The 23,775-nt window shown below is 43.6% G+C and overlaps 1 protein-coding gene across 2 annotated transcripts in view; it reads left to right on the top strand.

Annotated features, from left to right (window-relative positions):
• The window catches only part of ETS1 (ETS proto-oncogene 1, transcription factor), a 129,891-nt gene that overhangs the window by 8,399 nt on the left and 97,717 nt on the right, over window positions 1-23,775 (top strand). For both annotated transcript variants that reach the window (XM_044258188.1, XM_044258189.1), the window contains exons 2-3: window positions 6,098-6,181; window positions 21,737-21,881. In XM_044258188.1, coding sequence (XP_044114123.1) covers window positions 6,113-6,181; window positions 21,737-21,881 — 214 coding nt within the window. In that variant the 5' untranslated portion in view covers window positions 6,098-6,112. The remainder of the gene's footprint in view (window positions 1-6,097; window positions 6,182-21,736; window positions 21,882-23,775) is intronic.

The raw sequence follows: 23,775 nt of genomic DNA, 5'->3' as shown, positions 1-23,775 counted from the left end.
ATATTTACATTCGGAAAGACACATTAAAAAAGGAACATTGAACAAAGTATTAGTATAATTACCTCTGGACAGTGGGATTTAGGGTGATTTTGGCATTTATTTTAGACATTTCTGTGTTTTTATCGTAATTTCTTCAATAAATATATATTATTTTTTCCAAAAACAATCGTTTTCAAAAGAAACAAAAATCATTTAAGTGTAGTTTACTATTTCCTTAATGGCATAGTGTTTCCTTGAAGAGCACATAACCCAGAATAAAAAACACTGTGATGTCACCGTGCTCCTGTAGAGATGCAGCCAAGCGGGACAGAGTTGATGTGAACTGGCTTCAGCCTTCATGAAAGTCTTCTCTCTTTGGGATTTCCTACTCTTTCTGCCTAGGTCTGACACACCCCTGCTCCTCCCCAGCCTCTCTGCCCTCTGGGCCTCCCTCACCCTGCCCTGCAGGGATCTGGGTGAAAGGCAGCTTCAGCCTGCAGGTCAGGCCCAAGTCACTAAGCTTGTGGAGGGTGGAAAGGTCTAGAAGAGGTCTGTTCGGTAGCACGCTCTACAAAGAATAGTGCTTACCCTGAGTCCCACAGAAAACTGTTCAAAGTCCATTACTGGACTGACACACCCACATAAACCAAACTGTTATCTTTTTTGTCCTCTGCACGGATTGAGCATTTTCATCTGGAAAATTGAGGAAAGTGAGAAAAGAGGAGCCCAGGGGAAGGTGGCTGAAGACCTAGAGTCAGATCTCAGCCTGACTGGGTTACAGCATTGCCCATTGTCTCCACATCTCTAAAAAAAAAAAAAAAAAAAGGAGGACTTAAATGAGTTAAGGGGCATGTACGTGTTTTCTAACTTAAGTCTGAGAATCAGCAAGTCTCTGTGTGGCCGTATCCTACCAGCAGCTGTGTAGGGCCTGGAGCAGAGAGTGAAGATGCAGATGAAATCCTTAAGTTCTAATGGGGTGTGCGTTGATGAGACAATCAAGAAGCAGCTCAGTGTCACATGGGGTGGTAGAAAACACTTCTGTGACCAGGTGACATTAAGAGCAAAAGCTTAGAAATGGATCACGCAACGAACCTATTCTTTATTTTTTTAAAAGATTTATTTGAGAGAGTGTGCATGCGTGCAAGGGGGAGGGGAGCGGGAGAGGGAGAGATAGAGAGGAAGCAGACTCCCTGCTGAGTGGTGACTCCTGGGGCTCCATCTCAGGACCCTGAGATGACAAGTACCTGAGCCGAAACCGAGAGTCGTACCCTCAGCCGACTGAGCCAGGAGCCCCCACACCTATTATTTCAAGTGGATCTTTATTCAGATCTGGGATCTGTTCAGATTCTCTGATTAGAGAATCTAAAAAAAATCTGATCCACTTTACATTTTTCCTTCTTGGGAGACCAAGTCATCCTTTCATTCACTAATTAAAAAAAAAAAAAAATCTCTTTTGCCCCCTTGTCTGTCTTAAAGTCTGGAGATACAAAGATGAAAAAGACATAGTGCCTGTCTTCAGATAGCTCAGAGTTTAGTGGGAGAGGCAAATAGAAACAGATGTTTATAAAAATGGGTTTTTTTTTTTTAAGATTTTATTTATTTATTTGCAGAGAGAGAGAGTGCACAAGCGAGCACAGGCAGACAGAGTGGCAGGCAGAGGCAGAGGGAGAAGCACGCTTCCTGCCAAGTTAGGAGCCCGATGTAAGACTCGATCCCAGGACGCTGGGATCATGACCGGAGCCAAAGGCAGACGCTTAACCAACTGAGCCACCCAGGCGTCCTGAAACAGATGTTTATAAACCAATGTGTTAGGCACAGTGGCAGAAACACGCAAGGGGAACAGGGGGGAAGGCCAGCTAGCCCTGCCCAGGAGGGAAGGGTAGGGCAGGAGGGGTCCCTGGCAGCGAGACCTTCTGAGAGGAGTTCTCAAAGCAGCAGGAGAAGCAGGTAGGTGGCTGAGGAGCAGGACAGGAGGCATTTCTACCAAAGGAGGTCACGTGAGAAGGGCAGGGAACTGAGGACTGGCCCCACGAGCTTGTGGGAACAGACGTTCCACGTTACAGGGGCAGAGGTGTATCGGTGTTGGGTAGCACGAGCCCTAAGGTGGAGGGGGAGCACTACCCCCGGAGGCCCGGGGCAGGATCCTGAGAATTAAGTCATTTCAGACACATTATCCGCTCCTTGGCCATTGCTGCTTCCTTTCAAGAAAACTGAGCTCAGCTCTACACAACTCTGTTATCAGGTGTTCACATCGTTCCTTCACTCTGGCGGGCCTCTGGTTGCTTCTAGGCTGGGGAGTAAATCTTAAGCCGCACAGTTGTTTTGTATTTAGGTAATAAACGTTTATGATGCCAAAAGAAAACAAAACAAAAAACAACAAAAACGTTGGTCCAGCTGATGTTTCATGTTATGTGGGAGGGAATTCTCCTTGGCCAACAAGTCAAAAAAAAAAGCGTCACCCAGACACGTTTTGCTTTTCCTGAAAGGGTTTATGTCCCAAGCAGCTGTTCTGTGTCACAATCTCCAAGTGGAGAAAGAGTGAGTTCTTTTTTTCTTTCTCCAAAAAATAATACAGCAGTAATCCATTTCTGTCCCAGAGTTATTTCCTGAGACGAGAGCCCTTGAGAGCTCTGGCAACTCCCTCTTTTCGGCTTCCTCCCTGGGCGAAGGGCTTTTCCCCAAGGGAAGTGTCGTTCATCTAACGCAGCCGCAGGAACACAGCCCCGCGCTGAATGAACCATATGTGGGGCCATAGGTTTCCTCCCTCACTCTGTCTGCTGGACAGAAAACACATATTTCCACCGAACCTCTCCCCAAGCTGTGTTGCTCCGAGGGGTGTTTTCTGGCTGAGATTGAAACTCCTGATGCCCTCAAGCTGGGCTTCCTGACAAGGCTGCCCCTTCCAAAAATCCTTTTTCTTACAAATACTTAAATAAAATAGGAATTCAGAAGAGGAAAGATCTTTGCCACTTATGGCAGTATAGGGGTGATTCATATGGCCGCAAGGGCACACCTCACACTGCGATCTTCCACGATTTCCCATTCCCCACACCTAGTAGGACTGACCACTTATTTCTTTCTAGATTGTTGATAAACTGCTCATCACCCTGTATTATAGTCCTATGTAAGTCTGTCTTCGCCACTGCCTGGAGATAGAGACTGTCTTGCTCAGCTTCATTCTGAGTCGGAGAGAATGTAAGGTCTATGAGGTCCGGGATCTTTGTTTACCAGGTGGGCCCCAAATGCCCAGAACAGGGCCTGGCACACAGCAGACGCGTAGTAACGATTTACTGAATGGGTAAACAAGTTTCTAACAAAGGACACCTTCACTGTGCTTGTTGCATGAATGATTGAGGTTTGTGATGACTCAGGGGGTCCATGGGACTTTTTGGGATGACATCGGAGGGCCGAATGGCTGGCACAAACAGTGCTCCCATACCTGACAGGTCCCAAAGGTATAGGTTGTCCTGCAGGGCTCTGGAGGGAAAGCCAGTTGTCCCCTAGGGAATCTGATCATGGTTAATCTGTTCTCAGGATGACACATTCTGTGTTGCTGAGTTGTAAGTTTCATCCGTGAACAGATCAAAAACTTTCAAGTGGGGATGTGTAGATTGATGACGATTCATTAGGATTTTTGCATTTGATTTCAAGATTAAAGGTAAGGAATGCTTTGGTAGGAAGGGAATGTTGAACTCATTGAGACTATCTTGACAGTATATGGTCAGGATCAGTCCTCATTGACCTATGTTGTATGTACCTTATTCATATGTCATGTTCGGTCTGATTCAAGACAGCTCCTCTCTGGGTGCCTGGGTGGCTCAGTGGGTTAAGCCACTGCCTTCGGCTCAGGTCATGATCTCAGGGTCCTGGGATCGAGTCCCACATCGGGCTCTCTGCTCAGCAGGGGGCCTGCTTCCCTTCCTCTCTATCTGCCTGCTTCTCTGCCTACTTGTGATCTCTGTCAAATAAATAAATAAAATCTTAAAAAAAAAAAAGATAGCTCCTCATTGTTTTGAGAAACAGGCGATATTAACTGGATATTAACTGGACTTTAACAATCCAGTTGGACTTGCATACTTTGGTCTTTGTCTCCTCTTAAGCTTCACCACCGGAAATTCTTAAGGAGCCATTTTGCTGCAACGGAGATCAATTCCCCCTAAAAAACAAGGAATAGCATCTTGATTAACATAGCCTAGTTACCCTTAGTTATTTTATTTATTTATGAAAGATTTTTATTTATTTATTTGACAGAGAGAGATCACAACTAGGCAGAGAGGCAGGCAGAGAGAGAGAGGGAACCAGCCTCCCTGCTGAGCAAAGAGCCCAATGTGGGGCTTGATCCCAAGACCTTGGGATCATGACCTGAGCCGAAGGCAGAGGCTTTAACCCACTGAGCCACCCAGGTGCCCCCTTAGTTATTTTATTTTTAAAAATTAATATTATTTTGTCTGTATCTATTTTTGGAGAAAATGCATCATAAGAAAAGTAAAGGGTTAGTTAAAAACAAGAAGCACAAGTTCTGGGCTAAGATATGTCTTTCGACGATTTTTAATTTACTGATCTCAACCACGCAATATTAGCCGCTCTGTAACTGTAGTCCTTAGTCGGTATAATTTTCTGTTGCTGAGCCGGTTTAACTATATCGTTTAAATACATTTCATAGGAAGGAAGATAGGCTCATTGGCTGTCAACTGAACGAAGACAGTGAACCAAAACCACAAACTGAACATAGGACATATAATACTCTTTTTTTTTTCCTTGAAATGTGCCGGTGGCTTTACATATTAGCAAGAATAAAGGAAAAGACAAGTATAATCCGGAAACAGTCAAGTTAAAACAAAAATGTTACTTTAAAAAAAAATAAGGTTTTATTGATTTGAGAGAGAGACAGCGAGCAAGGTCCTGCAAGAGCACGAGTTGGGGGAGGGGCAGAGGGGAGAAGCAGATCCCCCACCGAGCAGGGAGCCTGAGCTGGGGCTAGATCCAGGAACCTGGGATCATGATCTGAGCTGAAGGCAGATGTTTAACTAGCTGAGCCACCCAGGCACCCCTAAAATGTCACTTCCTAACCATAGGAATTTAGCCTTCGAATGCCGTGCCTAAGAACTAAATCTTCTAAATCACTTAGGAAAGACTTTTTTTCAGTATATAATATTGAGTCGATTAAAGTGTGTGAACTAATGTACTTTAGGAAGCATTTAGATTAACAAAAATGTTTGATACATAAATGGTTTTCCTGATGACTGACAACCAGCTGGAAAATCCCTTCAGCCAGAACATTCCTCAAGTATTCTCGACAGTCGGATTTTTGGTGTAGATAACAGCTCTGGTCAAAAATTATTTCATAGTATTTTTCCTTTTGTTCCAGATGAATAATGTTCCATCTGTTTTTCAGGGCTTCTCTCTGTTTATCTGTGTCTTAGGTCCTGGTGGATGTGTCTCTCCAGTAGGGCTTTTCCATCCTTCTTCCCTTCAGGCCTTTCTTTTTTTACTCTTTTATCAAATTTATGCCACACCAGTGTGCGGAGTGCACCTGCTATGTGCCAGGCCTGGTTGGGGTGGAGGGAGGGTGATAGATGGGGATGTTACTAAAAATGACACGTAAGACCTGGTTCTTGTCCAGAAACCCTGCAAAAGGGTCTTTTTGTAGATGCTTTTCCTGCTTCTTGACTGCAGCTCACAGAGGCTAGGCACTATCCCTGCTACTTTGCAGTCAAGAGACTGGCTCTGTCTGGGGTCTGCCCATTCTCCATGTGCCCGTGATCCGTCACTTTATCTTTCTGGTTTCTCATTTCCTTCTCTGTAGCATAAAGAGGTGAACTCTAGGGGTGCCTGGGTGGCTCAGTCTGTTAAGTGTCTGACTCTTGATTTCGGCTCAGGTCACAATCTCAGGGTTGTGAGATCGGGTCCCGTGTAAATCTCCCCTTGGAACCTGCTTAGGATTCTCTCTGTCTCCCCCTCTCCTATCCCTCCTCCCCTCTTCAAAAGAAATATTGGAAAAAAGAAGAGGTGAGCTCTGTGGTTCCTAGGAGACACCCACTTCTAAGACTTGAACCCTCTGGTTTCTAGTATCACATTGGTGCAAGCAGTGGCTCAGTGAAGGCTTTCTCCCACGCAGGTGCTGAAAGTGACCATGAGCTACTTTGTGGATTCTGCAGCCAGTGGCCCTGCCCCTTACTCAGCAACACGTCCTGCGATGGTGGTAAGTGGGGTCCGCTCCCTGCTTTCCCCTTGCCCACCCTGCCTTTCCTGGCTTCCCCTTGCTTTCCAGCGTCCTGACCTCTCTTGGACAGAGAAGCCGGGACCTGACTCCAGATTTGGAATCAGCCTTGAATCTCTTGGAGGAGCTAAATTGTGAGATTATCTGTGTTTTTATCGGCACGTAAAATAAAAATCCAAGACTGATGGATTTGCTGAGAAAGGTTTTTTAGTGTGTTTGAGTTTCAGATAAAATGACTCAAGCACGATTAATGGTTAAAGGCTGGTGATTTTTCACTGCTCAGTTCACTTGGTGAAAATTTTTCACATATTGCTATACCTTGGGTTTAACATGGTTAAACTTATTTGGGGCCTCATACATAAAAGCTAAACATCACAAGCCTTCTGATCACAGAATTTAAAACTGAGAAATGTAACAGTAAGTTTACAGGAAAATGTTATACATCCCAGAATAAGAGAGGTAAAAGGAACTTTAAAAATAGGACTAGATTGGGGCGCCTGGGTGGCTCAGTGGGTTAAGCCGCTGCCTTCGGCTCAGGTCCTGATCTCAGGGTCCTGGGATCGAGTCCCGCATCGGGCTCTCTGCTCAGCAGGGAGCCTGCTTCCTCCTCTCTCTCTCTGCCTGCCTCTCTGCCTACTTGTGATCTGTCTCTGTCAAATAAATAAATAAAATCTTTAAAAAAAAAAATAGGACTAGATAAAGTTTCTTGCCCTCGGGGAAAAACCCTCACCCAAGCAATGCATTGATCAGTAGAAGGTTTTGAAGCATTTCTTATCAATTGATTATGTGAGAGATCCCATGATGATCCCATTGATCAATTGTAATGTTGAAAGAACCTTTACTACTAGCTGATATATTATTGACTTTTCATTTCAAATTCTGTATATTTTCATATGAAGAAAGCCAATGTAAACGTTGAACTCTTTTAGCTTACTCTGGAAATGGACAGATGAGCTTAATGCTAGATCTTCCCCGTACATTTATGGCTCTAAGGAGACACCAAGGGAACAGAGCTTTTTTCTGACTCTGGTCTTGGACCGTCTTGCCTGAGGATCGGCAGAATTTCCAACGCGGGTACCCTTACGTTAACCACGCCCACTCACTGTAATTGTATTTTGAAAGATTTGATGTATTCACAAGTTATTTTCCATAGCGTTGAAAAAATAACTGCCCAAAAGCTATTCTGTGTTCAAGGAGTGATTATCACTGCTTTCTTCAATGACTATTCTGAAATACCTTTTTTTTTTTTCCTGTTTTAAATGGCTGCTGCATTTGTATAACCCCCATTCACTTTTCTAAAAAAATTAGAATCAGGAAAAAGTTTAGAGTAACACCAGAAATATGTTTAGAAACACACACACACACACACACACAAGTCCTGACCAGCTGTCACTCAGTTTTGCTCTGTAGAAATCACCCAGAGTCTTGCACTTGCTGGTCACAGAAGGGACTGGAAAAGTTGTCAGGGAAAGACTCCTCCTCCTGCTTCTCACACAGAGGTTATCATCTGAGGTCAGCACAAATTACACTAAATAGTTCTTAAAGATGATATTGAAGAGATTTGTTAAAACAAATAAAGGGTTTTGGGCTTTCAGGGCAAAATATGTCATTGGCTTGGAAGAATAGATTTAAAAACTAGCCTATGTTAATTATCTTTGCCAGTATGGTAATCAAAGAAAACAAGACAATAACTTCTGCAAAAAAGCAATGCTATGCAAATTTGTATGCATTGTATTTTAGACACTGAAACACATGGTATTACAAGTATGCAAACTACAGGTATAGTATTAAATTAACCTTGGCAGGGCATCTGGAAATTGTATGAAATTAGAAAACCAAAACTCAGCTCTGGGTACATATTTTCAACAAACAACCCCACCCCTAACTGAACTCACTGGCTAGTTTTAATGCATTTTAAATGGTCTCCGCTGGTTGCAAAACAGAGGACTCATTTGCTCCCAGCCCCAACAGCCATATCTGAAAAGTATTATCAACCTGTGGGATCCTTCTCGCTGCGAATTTCAGAGTTGCTTGGGTAAAAGCAGAAGGTTGCGTAAGAACTGCTAACTACTGCTCCAGCACTTTCACGCCTAACTTCTCTCTGGGCCTCAGTTTCTCCATCACTGGGACTAGTTAGGCAACTTTTCAGAACCCTAATGCAAGCAGGCAAGTCCTATGACTTGTTCGACTTGGTGCGCTCCCTAATACAGATGAGTGCATGAATAAACAAACAAATAAATAAAATGTATTGGTACAAACTCAGGGTCAATCAACCAGCCCCTGCAGAGAACCTCAACCTAGCCAGCACCATAAGAAACAAAGAATCTGTAAATTGTCTGCAGACTCTAACCTTGGGACACTGGCATTAGCGAAACTGACAGACCTCACACCCTCGATCCCAATCGAAGATTTCGGGGAGGAGTGAGCACAGCTTCATTAACTTTCCCAGACAAGAAAGTCAAAGCTGCAGACACCAGGACCTGCTCAGTTCTGTTGGAGCCACTCTATCTAGAGGTCAAGCCATGGTACTTAATCCAATAATCCGCTTCCTCCTGCCTGGTGCCCTAGGCTCCAGTCTGGTTAGGCCAGGCCGGGAAGAAAAGAAACTCTGTCTTGGGTGTGGGGATTTGAGGGAGGAAGGAAAACGGTAAAGCAGTGGGTTTTTAATGGGGCTGATTTTGCACCCAGGGCATAGTTGGTGATATTTTTAATTGTTAAAAGCAGACAGCAACATCCCTGGCATTTAGAAGGTAGAGGCAGGGATGTCGCCAGCCATCCCACAATACACACGATGCAGTGTCCCCACAACAAAGAGTTATTCGGCCCCACACGTCAGTAGGGGTGAGGCTTACGAGTCCTGGTGGCAGTAACCCCGGGATCAGGTTTGAAGGTAGGATGGTCCTCCATGTACAGACTGGTCTAAGCGGCTCTCGGCAATGTGTAAATTACTACTTCAGAAAGGGAAATCTTACGAAAGAAAAACAAGTGAGAATATATTCTTGTTATGAGGGGTTCTGCTTCGGCTGCTGTTGTCACTGTTCAATCTAAAGTTTGGTTCCATCTAAAGCAGGATACGAATATTTTCTAGTCCCCACAGATGGCTAATTCTCCGATTGCTCATTCATAAATTAGAGGTAGCATCAGGGTGACTCGGTCACCCCCAAAGGGTACCGGAAGAAGGCTTAAAGTCATCATAAGCAACAGTTACAAACTCCGCGGTCAGGTAACGGCCTTCTTACACAAAACTCACATTATCTGCCTCAGGGTCAGCTTGTCAAAGTCAGGATGCGTGCTTTTCTCCTTGTAAGGTCAGTCCTCTGGGGGACGATGGCCATGAATAAAGTGGCGTCATAGCCGGGAGGTCGAGCAACAACGCTTTGGGGAGTTGTCTGGCCATTGTGTGGGAGGGGGTGACGTTTTCAGGTACGAATATGGGTTGTGTGTCAGGGACCCTTTCATCCAACGGGAGGAAGTGCTCCTTCCTGTTATGCTACCTCAGCAAGCCCATGGTGAGCCCTGGAAGTCCCCAGCAGCGCTGGTCCCTTCATCCCCTCATGCGTCATCCTCTCCTCCGTGCCACCGAGGCTGCGGAGCTGGGGGGAGGGCAGGAATGGGAGGGATGGGCCACTCTTGGTTTTGACCAAACTTGTCCCAGTCCTTGGCCACCTTGAAAGCAAGGAGGATGTGTGGAGGAGGTCCCCCCGGGATTAATGACCCCTGGGCCATACAAACTTTAGGAAGCACCTTGAACTGTTCAGAGGAAAGGACTAGCACTGCCCACTCACCTCCTCTCAGAGCTCAGGCCTTTGGGGATAGAGTTATATGCTGGGCAAGAGTGATTGTGTTGGTCCTAAATGCCAAATTTCCTAGGATAAGGCTCTGGGTTTAGGCAACATCCCATGTTCCCCGAGATGGAGTAAAGGCATGAAAAACTTGACATTCTTCCATTTTCTGGATCAAATGTTCTTCTCTTATAAATAGGGTAACTATGAAAGAAGCATTTCAGAAACTGTCCAACAAAAGCCCCCCCCTTTTTTTTTCTGGCTTGTAACTTTACTATATGAATGGATGAATAGGATCATACTTTCTAGACACTTAATGGCTATAATCATATAGAATAACATGCTACGAGGTCAGGGCTATTTCAGACATAGGATCACTGAGTAATTTGGGTGATGCTCGTATGCCAGAGAGCACATCGAGTATCAGCATTCCGGGGGGCCCGAGGAAGGCTGCCCGCCACTGGCTGGTTTCAGTCATTGCCCTTTGTACTTCCTGTCCTTTTCCAGTGGAACTCGGGGGACTGGCAGCCCTTCTGAATCTCCAGTGTGGTGCCCGCCAAGAGGGGTAGCGTGGCCATGGGCCTTAGCTAAGTGCGTTTGTAAAAATAAGCTCCAAACCACACCCTCAGGCACAGTTTGCCAACACAGAGACTTTTGAGATTGGATCTTGCCAACCACTCTGTGGTTTGAGCAAATCCTCTTTTGTACATGTTCTTTCTTCCTTCTGTCATCGAGTGATTGATTGATTTTTTTTTTTTTTTTTTTGGATGCATAACCCTGGTTCTACCTTCTGACACTCTGGGGAGACAGGAGGGAGACCCACTTTGTTCTTGCCTCTTACATGAGATGGGAGACAGCCTGCAGTGGCAGCTGTGGAACGCAGCCTATCCAATTATAATGGAAAGGATTTTGGAGTCAGAGATGTGGGTTAAATTCTGGTCTCTTACTTTTTAGCCATGTGACCTCGGACAAATTACTTAACCTCTCTGGACTTCAGTGTCCTCCTCTGTGTGAGAGGTCTTGCATATAAGACCATCATGATGGTTCAATGAGGAAATACTTGTTGAGTGCCTCCCCCAGATATGACCTCAGCTAATTCTCTATTGCTTATGCTCACTGTCTCTTCTGTGCTCTTCTCTGGACTTCTTGATCACATTAGATGGGAACATGGAGGGGGGCAGTGGAGATGATTCCACTCGTCCATCCGAGGGTGTTGCCGGAGCAAGATGGGGGCTACTGGGGTGAAGATGGAGACATTCTGATTGTGCAACCTCCTTGCTTCATCACTACTCTGCACCAGAAACAGCTCCCTCGCCACCAGATCAAAGTTCCCTTGTAATGGGCTGGTGGTTTACAACCCCATTGTGTAAACAGACCTGGTTCTCTTATCTTGAGTAATTGCAGTTTAATTGGGCCTCCTTGGGAAGCAATTCCCTTCTTACCCAGGGCTGTTCGCACACTCTTCACCTCCAGCCCGCCTGCCTCAGGATTCCAGCCTTGGAGTCGTCACCCGGGAGTCGGCGGTGAGTCGTCACCGGGGAGTCGGCGGTGTCCTTGCTGCCCTGGGGAAGGGCTCACGCTTGTTGCTGTAAAGCCTAGCACAGAACGTTCTTTCCTCCTCTGTGTGAATCCTGGAGAACAATGGATAAAGCAATTGGGATTAGAGAAGTAGAAAGACACAAAAGAAATTTGGAATACAAGGGAACACTGGACTTTTTTTTTTTTTTCCTTGTTGCCTGTCATGGTGATGGCTTTTCCCCTGGAGAGATTGCTGAACAGGACGCTTCGGGAAATTATTTACATCCATCACTCTTTGTGCTGGGAAAGAGTGATCATGTATACTTCTCCAGCATCTTGAAAAGGGGGGCTTTTCTACGATACTGGGTTCAGGCGGCATCTCTCGGTATCAGGAACTTAAGGTCCTCAGAGATTAAGTAAGTTGCCCGAGTTTACAGAGCTGGCGGGAAGCGGCATGCGACCCAGATCTCCTGACTCCTGTCTCAGGACACTCCTTAAACTACTGAATTTATCCTCATTTTTTAGATACATGATAATGTCAAAGCACTTACAATAGACTTTCATTCACGCACCTAGCTGCCTTATTTATGATGAGGTGATCTTCCTGGATTTAGGAAAAACCCAAACTGCATTTTATCGAGCACTCAGCAAATTGCAATTACTGCTGGGTCCGGTAGCCTGGGTGACTTTTTCCACCCAGGAACCCTGGGCCCGGACGGAGGCTCTGAGTCATCTGGCCCTCTACCTCTGCCCTGTGGGGTGCCCAAAGCTGTCACCTCTGCAGTCACTGGGAGGCGGCAGGCTTCACACTAAGGGAGTAGATAGAAGCAGACAAAGAACACGTATCTCCCTGCGGATCTCCCAGCAGGAAAGTGTCAAGGCCAGGCTGGTGCTCAGGCTGGTGGCAAGGTCCGTGACCCTGGAGCTTCAGTTGCGGTCACCAAAAGCTGGCTGTGGGTGGAGGCCGCTGTGGTCTCCACCTGCCACGAGCCACCTCAGCTGTGGTCGGTTCCAGAAGGATTTTGAGGAGCCAGTCTCTGCGGCACAGGTCCAGGCTCTGCATTTTTCCCTCAGAAACCTGTAGGCGGTCAGGCCTGCCCTTTCACCGAGACCCAAGCCCATTCACTCTTATTGTTTTAAGAAGAATTTCCTGGCTTTGAGTCTAAAATTAAACTGCCCTTTGAGAGTTTCCTATTTTGTCTGTTCCTGCCTCTCCCGTGGTGGCCACACCCTCCCCTCCCTCCTCCTGCTCAATGGCAATGCTGAGGAAAGCTGAACCCAAGCTCAGGAGTATTTCTGCTTGCTCCTTCCCCTCTGCCTCTCTAGGGAGTGGGACACATGTGCCCCCCTGAAGTAGATGGGCCTCCGTGTCCTCCTGAAGCCCCGACGTGGCTGGTCCCAAACTCCCTTAGCGTTGCCCCAAGAGTTTCTTCATGACGTGTTGGGGGCTGAGTGAAAGCAGGCGTCTTGTCAAGTATCCTCTGAGGATGAGGAAGCCCAGACTAGGTTAAAGCTTGTGGAGTTCGGCCTCATGTGGAAGGCCTACTGCATGCAATGGGAAGAAAGGGTTGAAGCTGAGAGACTGTCTTTTGGTTGCCCAGACTTTTCCTGAGCATCGACGAGGCAGGAGGCCCGAGAGCTATTCGGTAGACAGGTGCTTCCGAAGCTTCACAGTTCTCTGCGGAGAAACAGGGGACATGGGGTCCAAGCTGTGTTTGAGCATGGTCTTAGGAAAGAATTAGAAAAATATGAAGGTATTCCTGAATTTAAAGGGGGTCCTTGTATGTCATGAATCCAAACTACCTATGACTAGGACAACTCTTGGTTCTAGGGGTTCCTCCACCCATGAAAGCTGTGGGTCACAGGTTGGGAGACAGAATGTGGATCGATCCTCAGAAAAAGTCACTGGACTTGGAGAGGCGCCTGGAGATCACTGAGGCCGGCCTGCTCAGGGAACAAAATCTAGAGGTTAAGGGACAAGCTGGAGGTGACGCAGCTCCGTAGGGGCAGGGCAGGACGTGAATCCAGGCTCTCTGATTCCCCGTCTTCTGTCTTCTTTCTTCCTACTAGAGTGTGGGGATATCTACGCCATTTCCGGAAAAATGGCTGTTCCCGCAGAGGCACACATCCAGTGCTAATTCATCTTCGCCCCTGGGTGTAAGATGTTTGTTTTGTTGTTGTTGTTGTTTAAACAGCACCATCTAGAAATAGTTATTGTGTCTCATACACTCATGGCCCTGAATTCTGAAGTTGACCAAAGAAAAGCCAGATTTGCTCCCACAGAGTTTGTGTACTGAGTCATTAGTAGGCAAACACGGGGACATTTACGGTTGCTTGGCTAAAGGTGGACATGAACTTGAAGAACAGAGCATGCATAATCTTGTGGACCTCAGCATGGTTTGTGATGTAGTGTTGTGAAAATATTCCCCTATTTCCTCTTTTCCAAATTTTGGGGGCGGGGCAAGGCAGACGATGAGCCAAAGGTTTGGCAGGCATGGGAGGGGAAGGGCAGAAGATACTCCTGAAGAGACAGCAGCAGGGGGTCATGGGTTGGGAGGAAGATAGAGTCCCTGACTCTGAAGTTTGGGGGGTGGAGCTAGGCAGAGGTAATAAAGTAGAGGAAACCTTGACTGGAGGGCGAATGGATGAGGACATATGTGGTCCTAGTCATTAGAGTGGGCTCACCTTCAAAGCAGAGCAGGGATAGGGTGTGCCCATCGTTCCAGTAGCTTCCAGATTTCTGGGGCTTTGTTTTATTTGTTTCCAGTGTCATAAAGGTGAAACATGTGGGCTTGGGCTGTGTCCTCTGACAGCCCCCAGAGGGATAGGGAGAAGAGTGCCCTTCCCTTAGCATCTTGCCACTATGTGTGAAACAGAGCAGGACAAAACGTGCACTTTCCTGAGATGCCTCAGGGGAGGGGATCTAATCCCTCCAAGGCCCTGTGGCTACCATCCTTCCCTTGGTGGCCACTGGCCAACCACCCGAGGTTCCGAAGCTCTGCATTTGGCTTCCACAACTCTGTAGGCTTTCTAGTTTTTCTTCCTCTGTCTTCAGCCAGCCACTGTTGGTTGTTTCTTCCCCTTTCATCTCTTGTAACTGTAGGCAATTTTACAGACCCATTTTTTTTTTTACACTGACCTATTTTTTATCTTTTTTTCTATTTTGTTTGAACTGCCATTTTTCTTGACTTTATACTCTCACTGGGTGCTCCATGTTTCCAGATCTAACTGCACCCTATCTTGTCCTCTTCTATCCTGTATCCACCTTCAGGAACCCCTGCCCCACCAACCTGCCATCACTCCATCTAAACATAACTGAGGGTGAAATTCTCTTCCTCTCTCCTTTCTTATATATTACACTCACCTTTGTCTCACCTTTATCTCCCCTTACACTCACCTATCAGTTAGAAAATCTTGTTGATTCTAACTTTGAAACATACTTACATTTCTTGTTTCCTCTTTACCTCTACGTTCATGACCTTGATCTAACTCTGCCCTCATACCTGAACTGCTGCTTAGCACCAAAACCAGCAGGATGCCCCTGGAACACTCATGTGGAAGCAATACATAAGGGGTGCCCCAGCCCTCAGGAATCAAGCTAAATGATATCTTAATGCAAAATTTTCAGAAGTCAAAATTAATGCAAAAATTATTTAAAAAAACAAAAATTTTAAATAAAGTTATGTTTAGTTATGCTGATTTCCCCCCCTCTTTACCTCAGTCTCCAGTATGACTCTGTGAGGCACTCCAGTGCCTGTGTCCACTTCCTTATCTCCTCCTCTTGCCCAACCCATCCTACCTGGCACCATCAAAGGAGTGCCCGAAGTGCTAGAAGAACATATTGATTCACCATGTCACTACCTCTAATGCAGACACCAAAGCCTTTCTCCTGGAGCCAAATTCCTGTCTGGTATTTACAGCCCTCAACATTGTGATCTTGTCCTGTTCCTCCAGCTTTGCTTCTTACTCATTGACCTCCATGGCAAGCATCCACATTGTCCAAGAGCATAACTTTCCCTCAAGCTTCTCACCACCAAAGGACACAGTCTATATCTCTCTAGATGACCTATCTGAATCTTTCTTATTCTTCCTTCGATAGTATTACATGTTCCTTTTCACCTTAAGGTGTGTGATCATCTTTTTTTTTTTTTTTTTCCCTCTCTCTAGGCTCTTCACTACATGTTCTAGGCTAAATCTTACCCAGCTTTTGGATTACCTTAATTTGCTTCCTCCAGGAAGTATTACCTGCTATCATGCCCCTCCCCCTACACGTTGGGACTTAACCCTGTCCCATCTCCTTGCTGTAATTTCCTGTTTACTTGTCTGAATGTTCCTAAGGGTGAAGTTCATTTCTTGTTCATATTATATTCTTTGCATCGAACATGATATTCGGCATAGACTGGGTGTACTGATATAAATTTTCTCCATAAATATCCATTGCCATAATTTGCCTAGTACCTATCCTAGGACAGCAGTCACCCTTCTTGAGAAATCTGTATGAGGGCCACATAAGCTTCATGTTGGACAGGTAGAAGAAAAGACAGTCTGAAACCAAATAGACCTGGGTTTGAATGCTATCTTTATTATTTTATTAGCTGTTTGGCCTTTGGAAGTTTACTTGTCCTCTTTTTAAAGAAGATTTTATTTATTTATTTATTTATTTATTTGAGAGAGAGAGAGAGAGAGAGAGGAAGAGAGGGACAGGGACAAGCAGACTTCGTGCTGACCTCAGAGTCCACTTGGGACTTGATTCCAGGACCCTGGGATCATGACCTGAGCTGAAATCAAGTGTCGGACTCTTAACTAACTGAGCCACTCAAGCACACTACTTGTCGTCTTAAAACCTAAGTTTGTCCTGCAAAATAGGGGTAGGAATAGTAATCTTGCATGAGGGTGGTGAGGATTAAATGTGACCATTTCTGCACAATGCTTAGCATACCAACTGGCACAGAGCAGGTGTGTGGTGTACGTTAGTTCCTTTCAAAAATCACCCGTGGCGTGAATGAGTGAGGACGGGTGGTTTCTTAAAACTGTGACCAGGACTGAAAATGTTGCTTGCATCTTATGAGTTCACCTCCAGTTGCAGCCAGGAAAGGACGGTGTCAACAAAGAGACTCAAACTTATTTTGGGTGACGCTTTTTTAAAGCAATGGGGTGGGTGTTGTGCAGCCCAGATTTCTGACCTGTTAATAACCTGCCTCTTGCTCCTCAACGAAGACAGTTTCATAATGAATTGGAAGCAGCTATGTGGTTCTTTTGAGTAAAAATGTCATTTTCATACTCTATGAAATAGGTATTAAGTCAGTTTGTGAAATGTCTAATAAACAGGCAGGTGTCTAGATAACAAGAGTCATGGTGCTTCCAGGAGCATCTGCTAGCAAAGACGTTTGTGGTTCATGGTAAGCTTAGTGCATTACCTCCTTCTCATTCTTAAGAGTAGGGTCCTCTGGCTCCCCTGAGGATGGCTAAAGAGAAAATAATGTCTTAAAATAAAACCTCCATTTGTAAAATAATATATGAACTATCCCTGACAAAAACCTGGTTTGAGGCAGGAGTGATTTAAAAAAAAAAAAAAAAAAGCCACCTAACTTCAGTCTGATGCTGAGCATGGCTGTTAATCAGAGGCTGGGAATTGACTCATCACACTGCTATGTTGTTGTCATTGCCTGTATCTAGAACCTCATGGCTTTATCCCTAACCCACAAAATACTCCTTCGGCCTTCCATCTCTCCCCTGCAGAATACATGCGGATAGTTTTCCTTCGACATTTCCTTGCACATTACATTTTGCCATCAATGGCCTTTCTTAGCAGAGAAAGCTTAAACATGTAAACTTGAGAAAAATTTCTCCATCCCACCTTGCATCAAAAAGAATAAAATATTTAGGAATATATTTAACCCAGGAGATGAAACACCTGTACTCTGAAAACTGTATGACACTGATGGAAGAAACTGAAGATGACAAAAAACAAATGGAAAGACATACAATGCTCATGGATTGGAAGAATTAATATTGTTAAAATATCCATATTACCCAAAGCAATCTACAGATTCAATGTAATCCTTATCAAAATGCCAGTAACATTTTCCATATTACTAGAACAAATAATCCTGAAATTTGTATGAAACAACAAAAAACTGAGTAGCCAAAGTAATCCTGAGGAAGAAGAAAGCTGGAGGTACCACAATCCCAGATTTCAAGATATACTACAAAACTGTTGTAATCAAAACAGAACAGTACTCTCCCAAAAATTGACTTATAGATCAATGGAACAGGATAGAAAGCCCAGAAACAAGTCCACACTTATATGGTCAATTAATCTATAATGAAGGAGGCAAGAATGTTCAATGGGGGAAAAGACATTGTCTTCCACAAATGGTGTTGGGAAAACTGGAAAGCTACATGCAAAAAAATGAAACTGGACCACTGTATTATACCATACCCAAAAATAAACTCAAAATGTATTAAAGACCTAAACATGAGATATGAAACCATAAAACTCCTAAAAGGAAACACAGGCAGTAATTTCTCTGACATCACCTTTAGCAATATTTCCTAGATATTTTCTAGATATCTCCTTTATATAATTATAATTCCCTTCCCTTGGGCAAGGGAAACAAAAGTAAAAATAAACTGTTGGGTCTATACTAAAATGTAAAGCTTCTGCACAGTGGGGGAAACCATTAACAAAACAAAAAGATAACCTGGCAAATCAGAAAAGATATTTGCAAATGGTAATCTGATAAAGGTTTAATATCCAAAATATATAAAGAATGTATACAACTCAACACCAAAAAAAAAAAAATTCAAAATCTTTTGGGCAGAAGATGTGAACAGTCATTTCTCCAAAGAAGACTACAAATAGCCCACAGACACATGAAAAGATGCTCAACGTCATTAATCACTAATCATCACGGAAATGCAAATCAAAATCACAATGAGATATTACCTTACACCTTTCAGAATGGCTAAAATCAACAACATAAGATATAATAAATGTTGGTGTGGATAAAGAAAATGAACTCTTGTGTACTGTGGTGGGAAGGCAAACTATGCAGTCACTGTAAAAAACAGTATGGAGGTTCCTCAAAATAAAAATAGGATTACCATATGATTCAGTAATTCCACTACTGGGTATTTACTTAAAGAAAACAAAAACACTAATTTGCAGAGACCTACACCTCTATGTTTATTGCAGCATTATTTACTGTAGTCAAGATATGGAAGCAACCTAAGTGTCCATGGGTAGATGAATGGACAAAGAAGATGTGAGATACACACACACACACACACCCATACACACTCACACTGGAATATTGCTTAGCCTTAAAAACAAATGAAATCTTGCCTTTTCTGAACAACACAGATAGAGCTAGAGGGTATTATGCTAAGTGAAATAAGTCCAATGAGGATGAATACTATATGGTTTCACTTACATTTGGAATCTAAAAAGAAAAAAAAAAACCTGCAAATGAACAAACAAACAAAAACAGACCCATAAATACAGAAAACAAACTGTTTTCTTGCAAGAAGAGAGGGAGTTTAGGGGATAGACGAATAAGATGAAGGGGATTAAGGGTACAAAATACCAGTTATAAAATAAATATGTCATAGAGATAAAAAGTTCAGCACAGGGAATATAATCAGTAATATTGTAATGACATTGTATGTGACAAATGGTGCCTATACTTCTCATGGGGAGCATAGTGTAATATACAGAATTGTTGAACCACTGTGGTCTATACCCAAACTTACATAACATTGTATGTCAACTATACTTAAGTAACAAATATATAAAAAAAGTAAATGATATAAAATGCGAAAACCAAGAAGTTCTCCTCAGGTTTTTAATACCCTTGCAGGGCCTGTAACAAACTACCTGTACCTATTTACAAGGATTCTATTCGTACTATCTACTGCCATCTTCAAGGCTCTTACAAGGAGGGTTTAGGCAAACCATGCATACACTGTTCCAAAAGAATAGGAGTAGGCAACTTAGAATTCTCCTTTACATAATTCAGAATCAAAATTTTCTCACTTGAGACCTAATTCTTGCAACTCTGATCCTTGACATTGAATTTTGAGGAAGACTCTAGAGAAATATCAAAAGATGGGGATAGATATTGAGAGCACACAGGTAGTCTATGAAATGTGTTTCAAACTGATTCAGTTGCAAAGTGTTGTTGAAGACCTACTTATCTTTGGGGATTCAAAAGTTGTTGCCTCAGAGGCTTGCAATATGAAAATACAATGTCCCTAAAATGGTTTTAACCAGAATTCAGGAAACATTTTCTGACTGAAGCTCTGGGTAGCGTTAATTTCCCTAAATCTTTTGGTCTCAAACACAAATAGCTAGCAGCACGCCATTGCTCCATTTATATTCTAGTGGTTCTCACCAGTGTCCAGTAGCAGAAGCTAAGTATGGTAGCCTTTGCTACTCAATAACTCAAGGAGACTCCATTCAGTTCCGAGGATGTTATTATGTTCTTGGCACCTTTAGCCCAGTTAGAAGTCCAACAGCCCCAAAGTAAGCTTCATCCAGCCCTACTTTGAATGATTTTATGAATATTATGGAAAACGTCATCTTTTTTAATGCACACAAATGTCCTTCCATATTTTGGCTTTGATTGTCATTTTTCTCTGGGCCAATATACTCTCTTCTGTTATTTTTATTGAGCTTAAGTTAATGGACAGTTGCAAAACGGGGAAGAGAGAGTAGATAGGGAATATTTGACTCTAATACCGCTGAGCTCTTGTCCTGCAGCTCAGGGGGAGAGAGGGCATCAGAGGTTCTCCAATAAGAGGCTCTTCCTGGGGGTTAGCAAGCTACCCTTCATGGATGAAAATACCATCTAAGTAGCTATATTTATTAGTTAAGCCTTTAATATCCGTAGATTTAACCACATCAAATTATAGCAGAGTTTGATTATCTTAACTGTGGTTTTTATGAAGGTAGAGGGGCCATAAGAGAGATCCAAAGAATAAAAAAGAAAGAAAAGAAAGTAAAGGAAGGGCCAGTGTAGATTAGACTCCTCAGGAAATCTTTCTGTGAATCTGCTATCTCCTTTTGTGTCTTACTTTTTTTTTTTTTTTAAGATTTTATTTATTTATTTGAGAGAAAGACAGATATAGTGAGAGAGAGCATGAGCAGGGAGGAGAGGGAGAAGCAGGTTCTCCACTGAGCTGGAAGCCTGATGTGAGGCTTGATCTCAGCGTTCTGGGATCATGACCTGAGCTGAAGGCAGAGGCTTAATGACTGAGCCACCCAGGTGCTCCTTGTGTCTTGTTTTTTATCCCTCTTGCTCAATCCCAGGAATGTGAAGGGTCTGTTATATCAAAATAATATCTACCTTCTATTAGGCATCATGTAGACAATGTACACATACATTTCATATTAAATTTTGCTTTAAATATAATTTTCTTACACATATTTTACTTAATTCTTCCTATAATTGAGTAAACTGAGGTTTAGATAAAAGAATGGGCCCAGGCCTTCCCTTAGTAAGTGATAGAGTCAGGATATGAATCCATGAAGATATCTAGCTTCAAAGAATAAGATCTCAAACACTGCATAACATGCTTCCCATGTGTGTTTAAGGAAGCACCTCTGCCTTCCTTAAAGCGTATTGGGTGGATGATATATTTTATGCATTTCACAAAATGCCTGAAAGAGTGGCACCAGTCCCCAAATGTTGCAAGAAACTGAAAATTTCTGTGTAGCCATCAATATCATTAAAACCCATGCACAATCGATTAACTGAAAAACGAGTGAAAAACAAATGATTATTATTAAATAGGCCCATATTTTGGTTTTCCTTTGGTGTCTGTCACCCACTGGTTCTATGAGATTAGAATGTCCTGTAAAAATATCCATTTGTGGTGCTTTTACAGAGTAAGATCATAAAAAATTTCAAAAACCGGGATTGTACAAAGATGGCCGAGATTCTGCCTACTGCTAATCAAGGGTCCTTATTTGAAAATTAGAAAAGGTAGTTGTCAAATGCTTGAAGAAATGGATGAAAATCATTGGATGTGCAGTCTAAGTAAAAGACCCTTCTTCTCTCTGTATTTTTGGCAAGGGGGGGTGGTTATGTGACCATTGGTTGGTTCTCTTCTGCTGTCTATCATCTATGGATGACTCCTATCCACATGTGGTTGTATGATACGTTATTCCATTTGGGCTAGAGTACAGAGATTTTCCTGTTAATATATTTTGTTACTTTTTCCCTTATCACAGAGGCAAGCACCTATCAATTCCTATGAAGATCCTCGAATGGCCTGTGGCTTCCAGTCCAATTATCACCCACAAAGAGCTTACTACCCTTTCTGGAATGAGATGACCATTCAGGAAGTTCCCACTGGTCTGGAACACTGTGGCTCAGGTAGGAATGTGAGCAAAGGCTCGGACCGCGCATAGAGTTGGAGGACAGTGGAAGGGTGATGTGGGCTTCATTCTCTGTAGCAAGAACAGCTGCACGGCTTATGCGGGGACAAGATGCTATTGTTCTTGAACGGAAAGTCCCGCGACTTCTCCATAATTCTGTCTTACTTTATTCTGCAGTGACAGGAAGATGAAGCTGTAGGAATGAGCCCAGGAGAGGTTGCTTCAGGTCTTCTTTCTATAAATAGTTCTGTGCACCATGCATTTCCTGAGACTTACCCATTTCGGCCTGGTTGTTGACAAAGGGTCTAGAAGTTCTGCAGGCGGAGAATATGAGCCGGATAAATGGCCATTTTACAAAAGGGAATTTCTTTATTCATCTTTTTCTCCCCATTGTCCTCAACCTCTTGGCCAGAGCCCACTGGCATAGGGCTCCGTTTTACTCGGCCCCCTCTCTTTCCCAGCTCTCCTTCATAGACCTCCTTCCTCTCCTTCCAGCATTCCCCTCTCTCCCTGACTGGCTGGTCACCGTGCTGCCCCCTGGTGAACAGGAATGACATTCCTCCAGAGAGCTCTACCCTGTGTCCCCCTCCCCCAAAGACCTGACAGGTTGAGAGTCCTCACCCCCATCCTGTTTTGCAGAATTCACTGTGTATCTCACAAATTCCAGGAGTCCGCCTTGACCTGTGAACAGCGTTTTTGTTACTTTACGTTCAATGCCAAATGTAAAATTTGATTAGGGGGTTCTGAAGTGATGGATTCGGGTATTAAGTTCAATTTATCACGAGGCCAGATTATATATACCCAAATACCAAACAACAACAACAACAACAACAAAAAAAAAAACCCAAAAAACCAAACCAAACAAACAAACAAAAACAGCTCAAATCTGTATTTTCTCTCAGGATGAATTCCTAGCCTAAGAAATCTCATTACTCTCACATGTTGAAAGTATGTAATTCTGAGGCACGATATAGGGAGAAAGCCACTGTGAGCTCACTTAAACACAACTCTTTGGTTCGGTGTTTCTTTACTTCACATAACGATATGGTAGACTACTTTTATAATAGCAGAGACAGAAAATAAATGTTTGTTTTGTTGCCCTTGCTTTAGCTCTGACCAGAAATATAGAGGCATAAAGCAAGATGCTGAAGCATTTGGTAGGGGTTCGGGGGGGAAGGCACGGGACTCGCTCTCCAGTTGTCTGGTTCTTCTCTAGGGCAGAATGAAAGCAATCTCTGTGTTCATCTACTCAATAGCCATTGATATTTATGATATTCTTCGGCACCACCCCTGGATTTCAGACTTGGTATGTTACGCTTCCCTTTCCGCTTGGTTCTTCCAAGCATAAACACAAATGTCTCAACTACCCATCCATTTAAAAAGGGAAGATTTTTGCAGCTGTTTGCAGGTTAGACTTGAAGATTCTAAGGGATGAAAAAAAGTCATCCTTAACAAACTGTTCTAACAAATCTTATTTGCATAAGCAAAAGGTCAGGGTGGTTGCGCCTTCATTTGTGTAATTCTTGAATCCTATCAATGCCACCAAGCTTACGCCTTTTATCTTCCTGCACAACCCAGGTTAAAGTTACCTTGTGGTAACACGTTGTGCTCTGGACGGTGCTTCTGTTTGCTGGAAGTTACCTTTTGTTAAGAGCTGATGTTATTTCATGCTGGTCCATAGCCTCAAGATCAGAAGGTCCCTTCTTCATAGCTAAAAGACATGGTCCTTCTTTTTTTTTTTTTTTTCCCCCTGGCCGAGGAGTACATACATTCCCAAGTGAAGATGATTTTTTATTCTCCTCCTTGTCAAGGTTCTTGAAAGCAAAGAATTTTTATTTCAGGGCCAATGACACTGTGTCTGTGACGCACACAAAGAACCTCTTGGGATGAAG

The sequence above is a fragment of the Neovison vison genome, chromosome 7 (genome assembly GCF_020171115.1).
Source record: "Neovison vison isolate M4711 chromosome 7, ASM_NN_V1, whole genome shotgun sequence".
Lineage (NCBI taxonomy): Eukaryota > Metazoa > Chordata > Mammalia > Carnivora > Mustelidae > Neogale > Neogale vison.
Note: the sequence above shows the minus strand (reverse complement) of the source record. Positions and strands in the feature narration are given on the sequence as shown.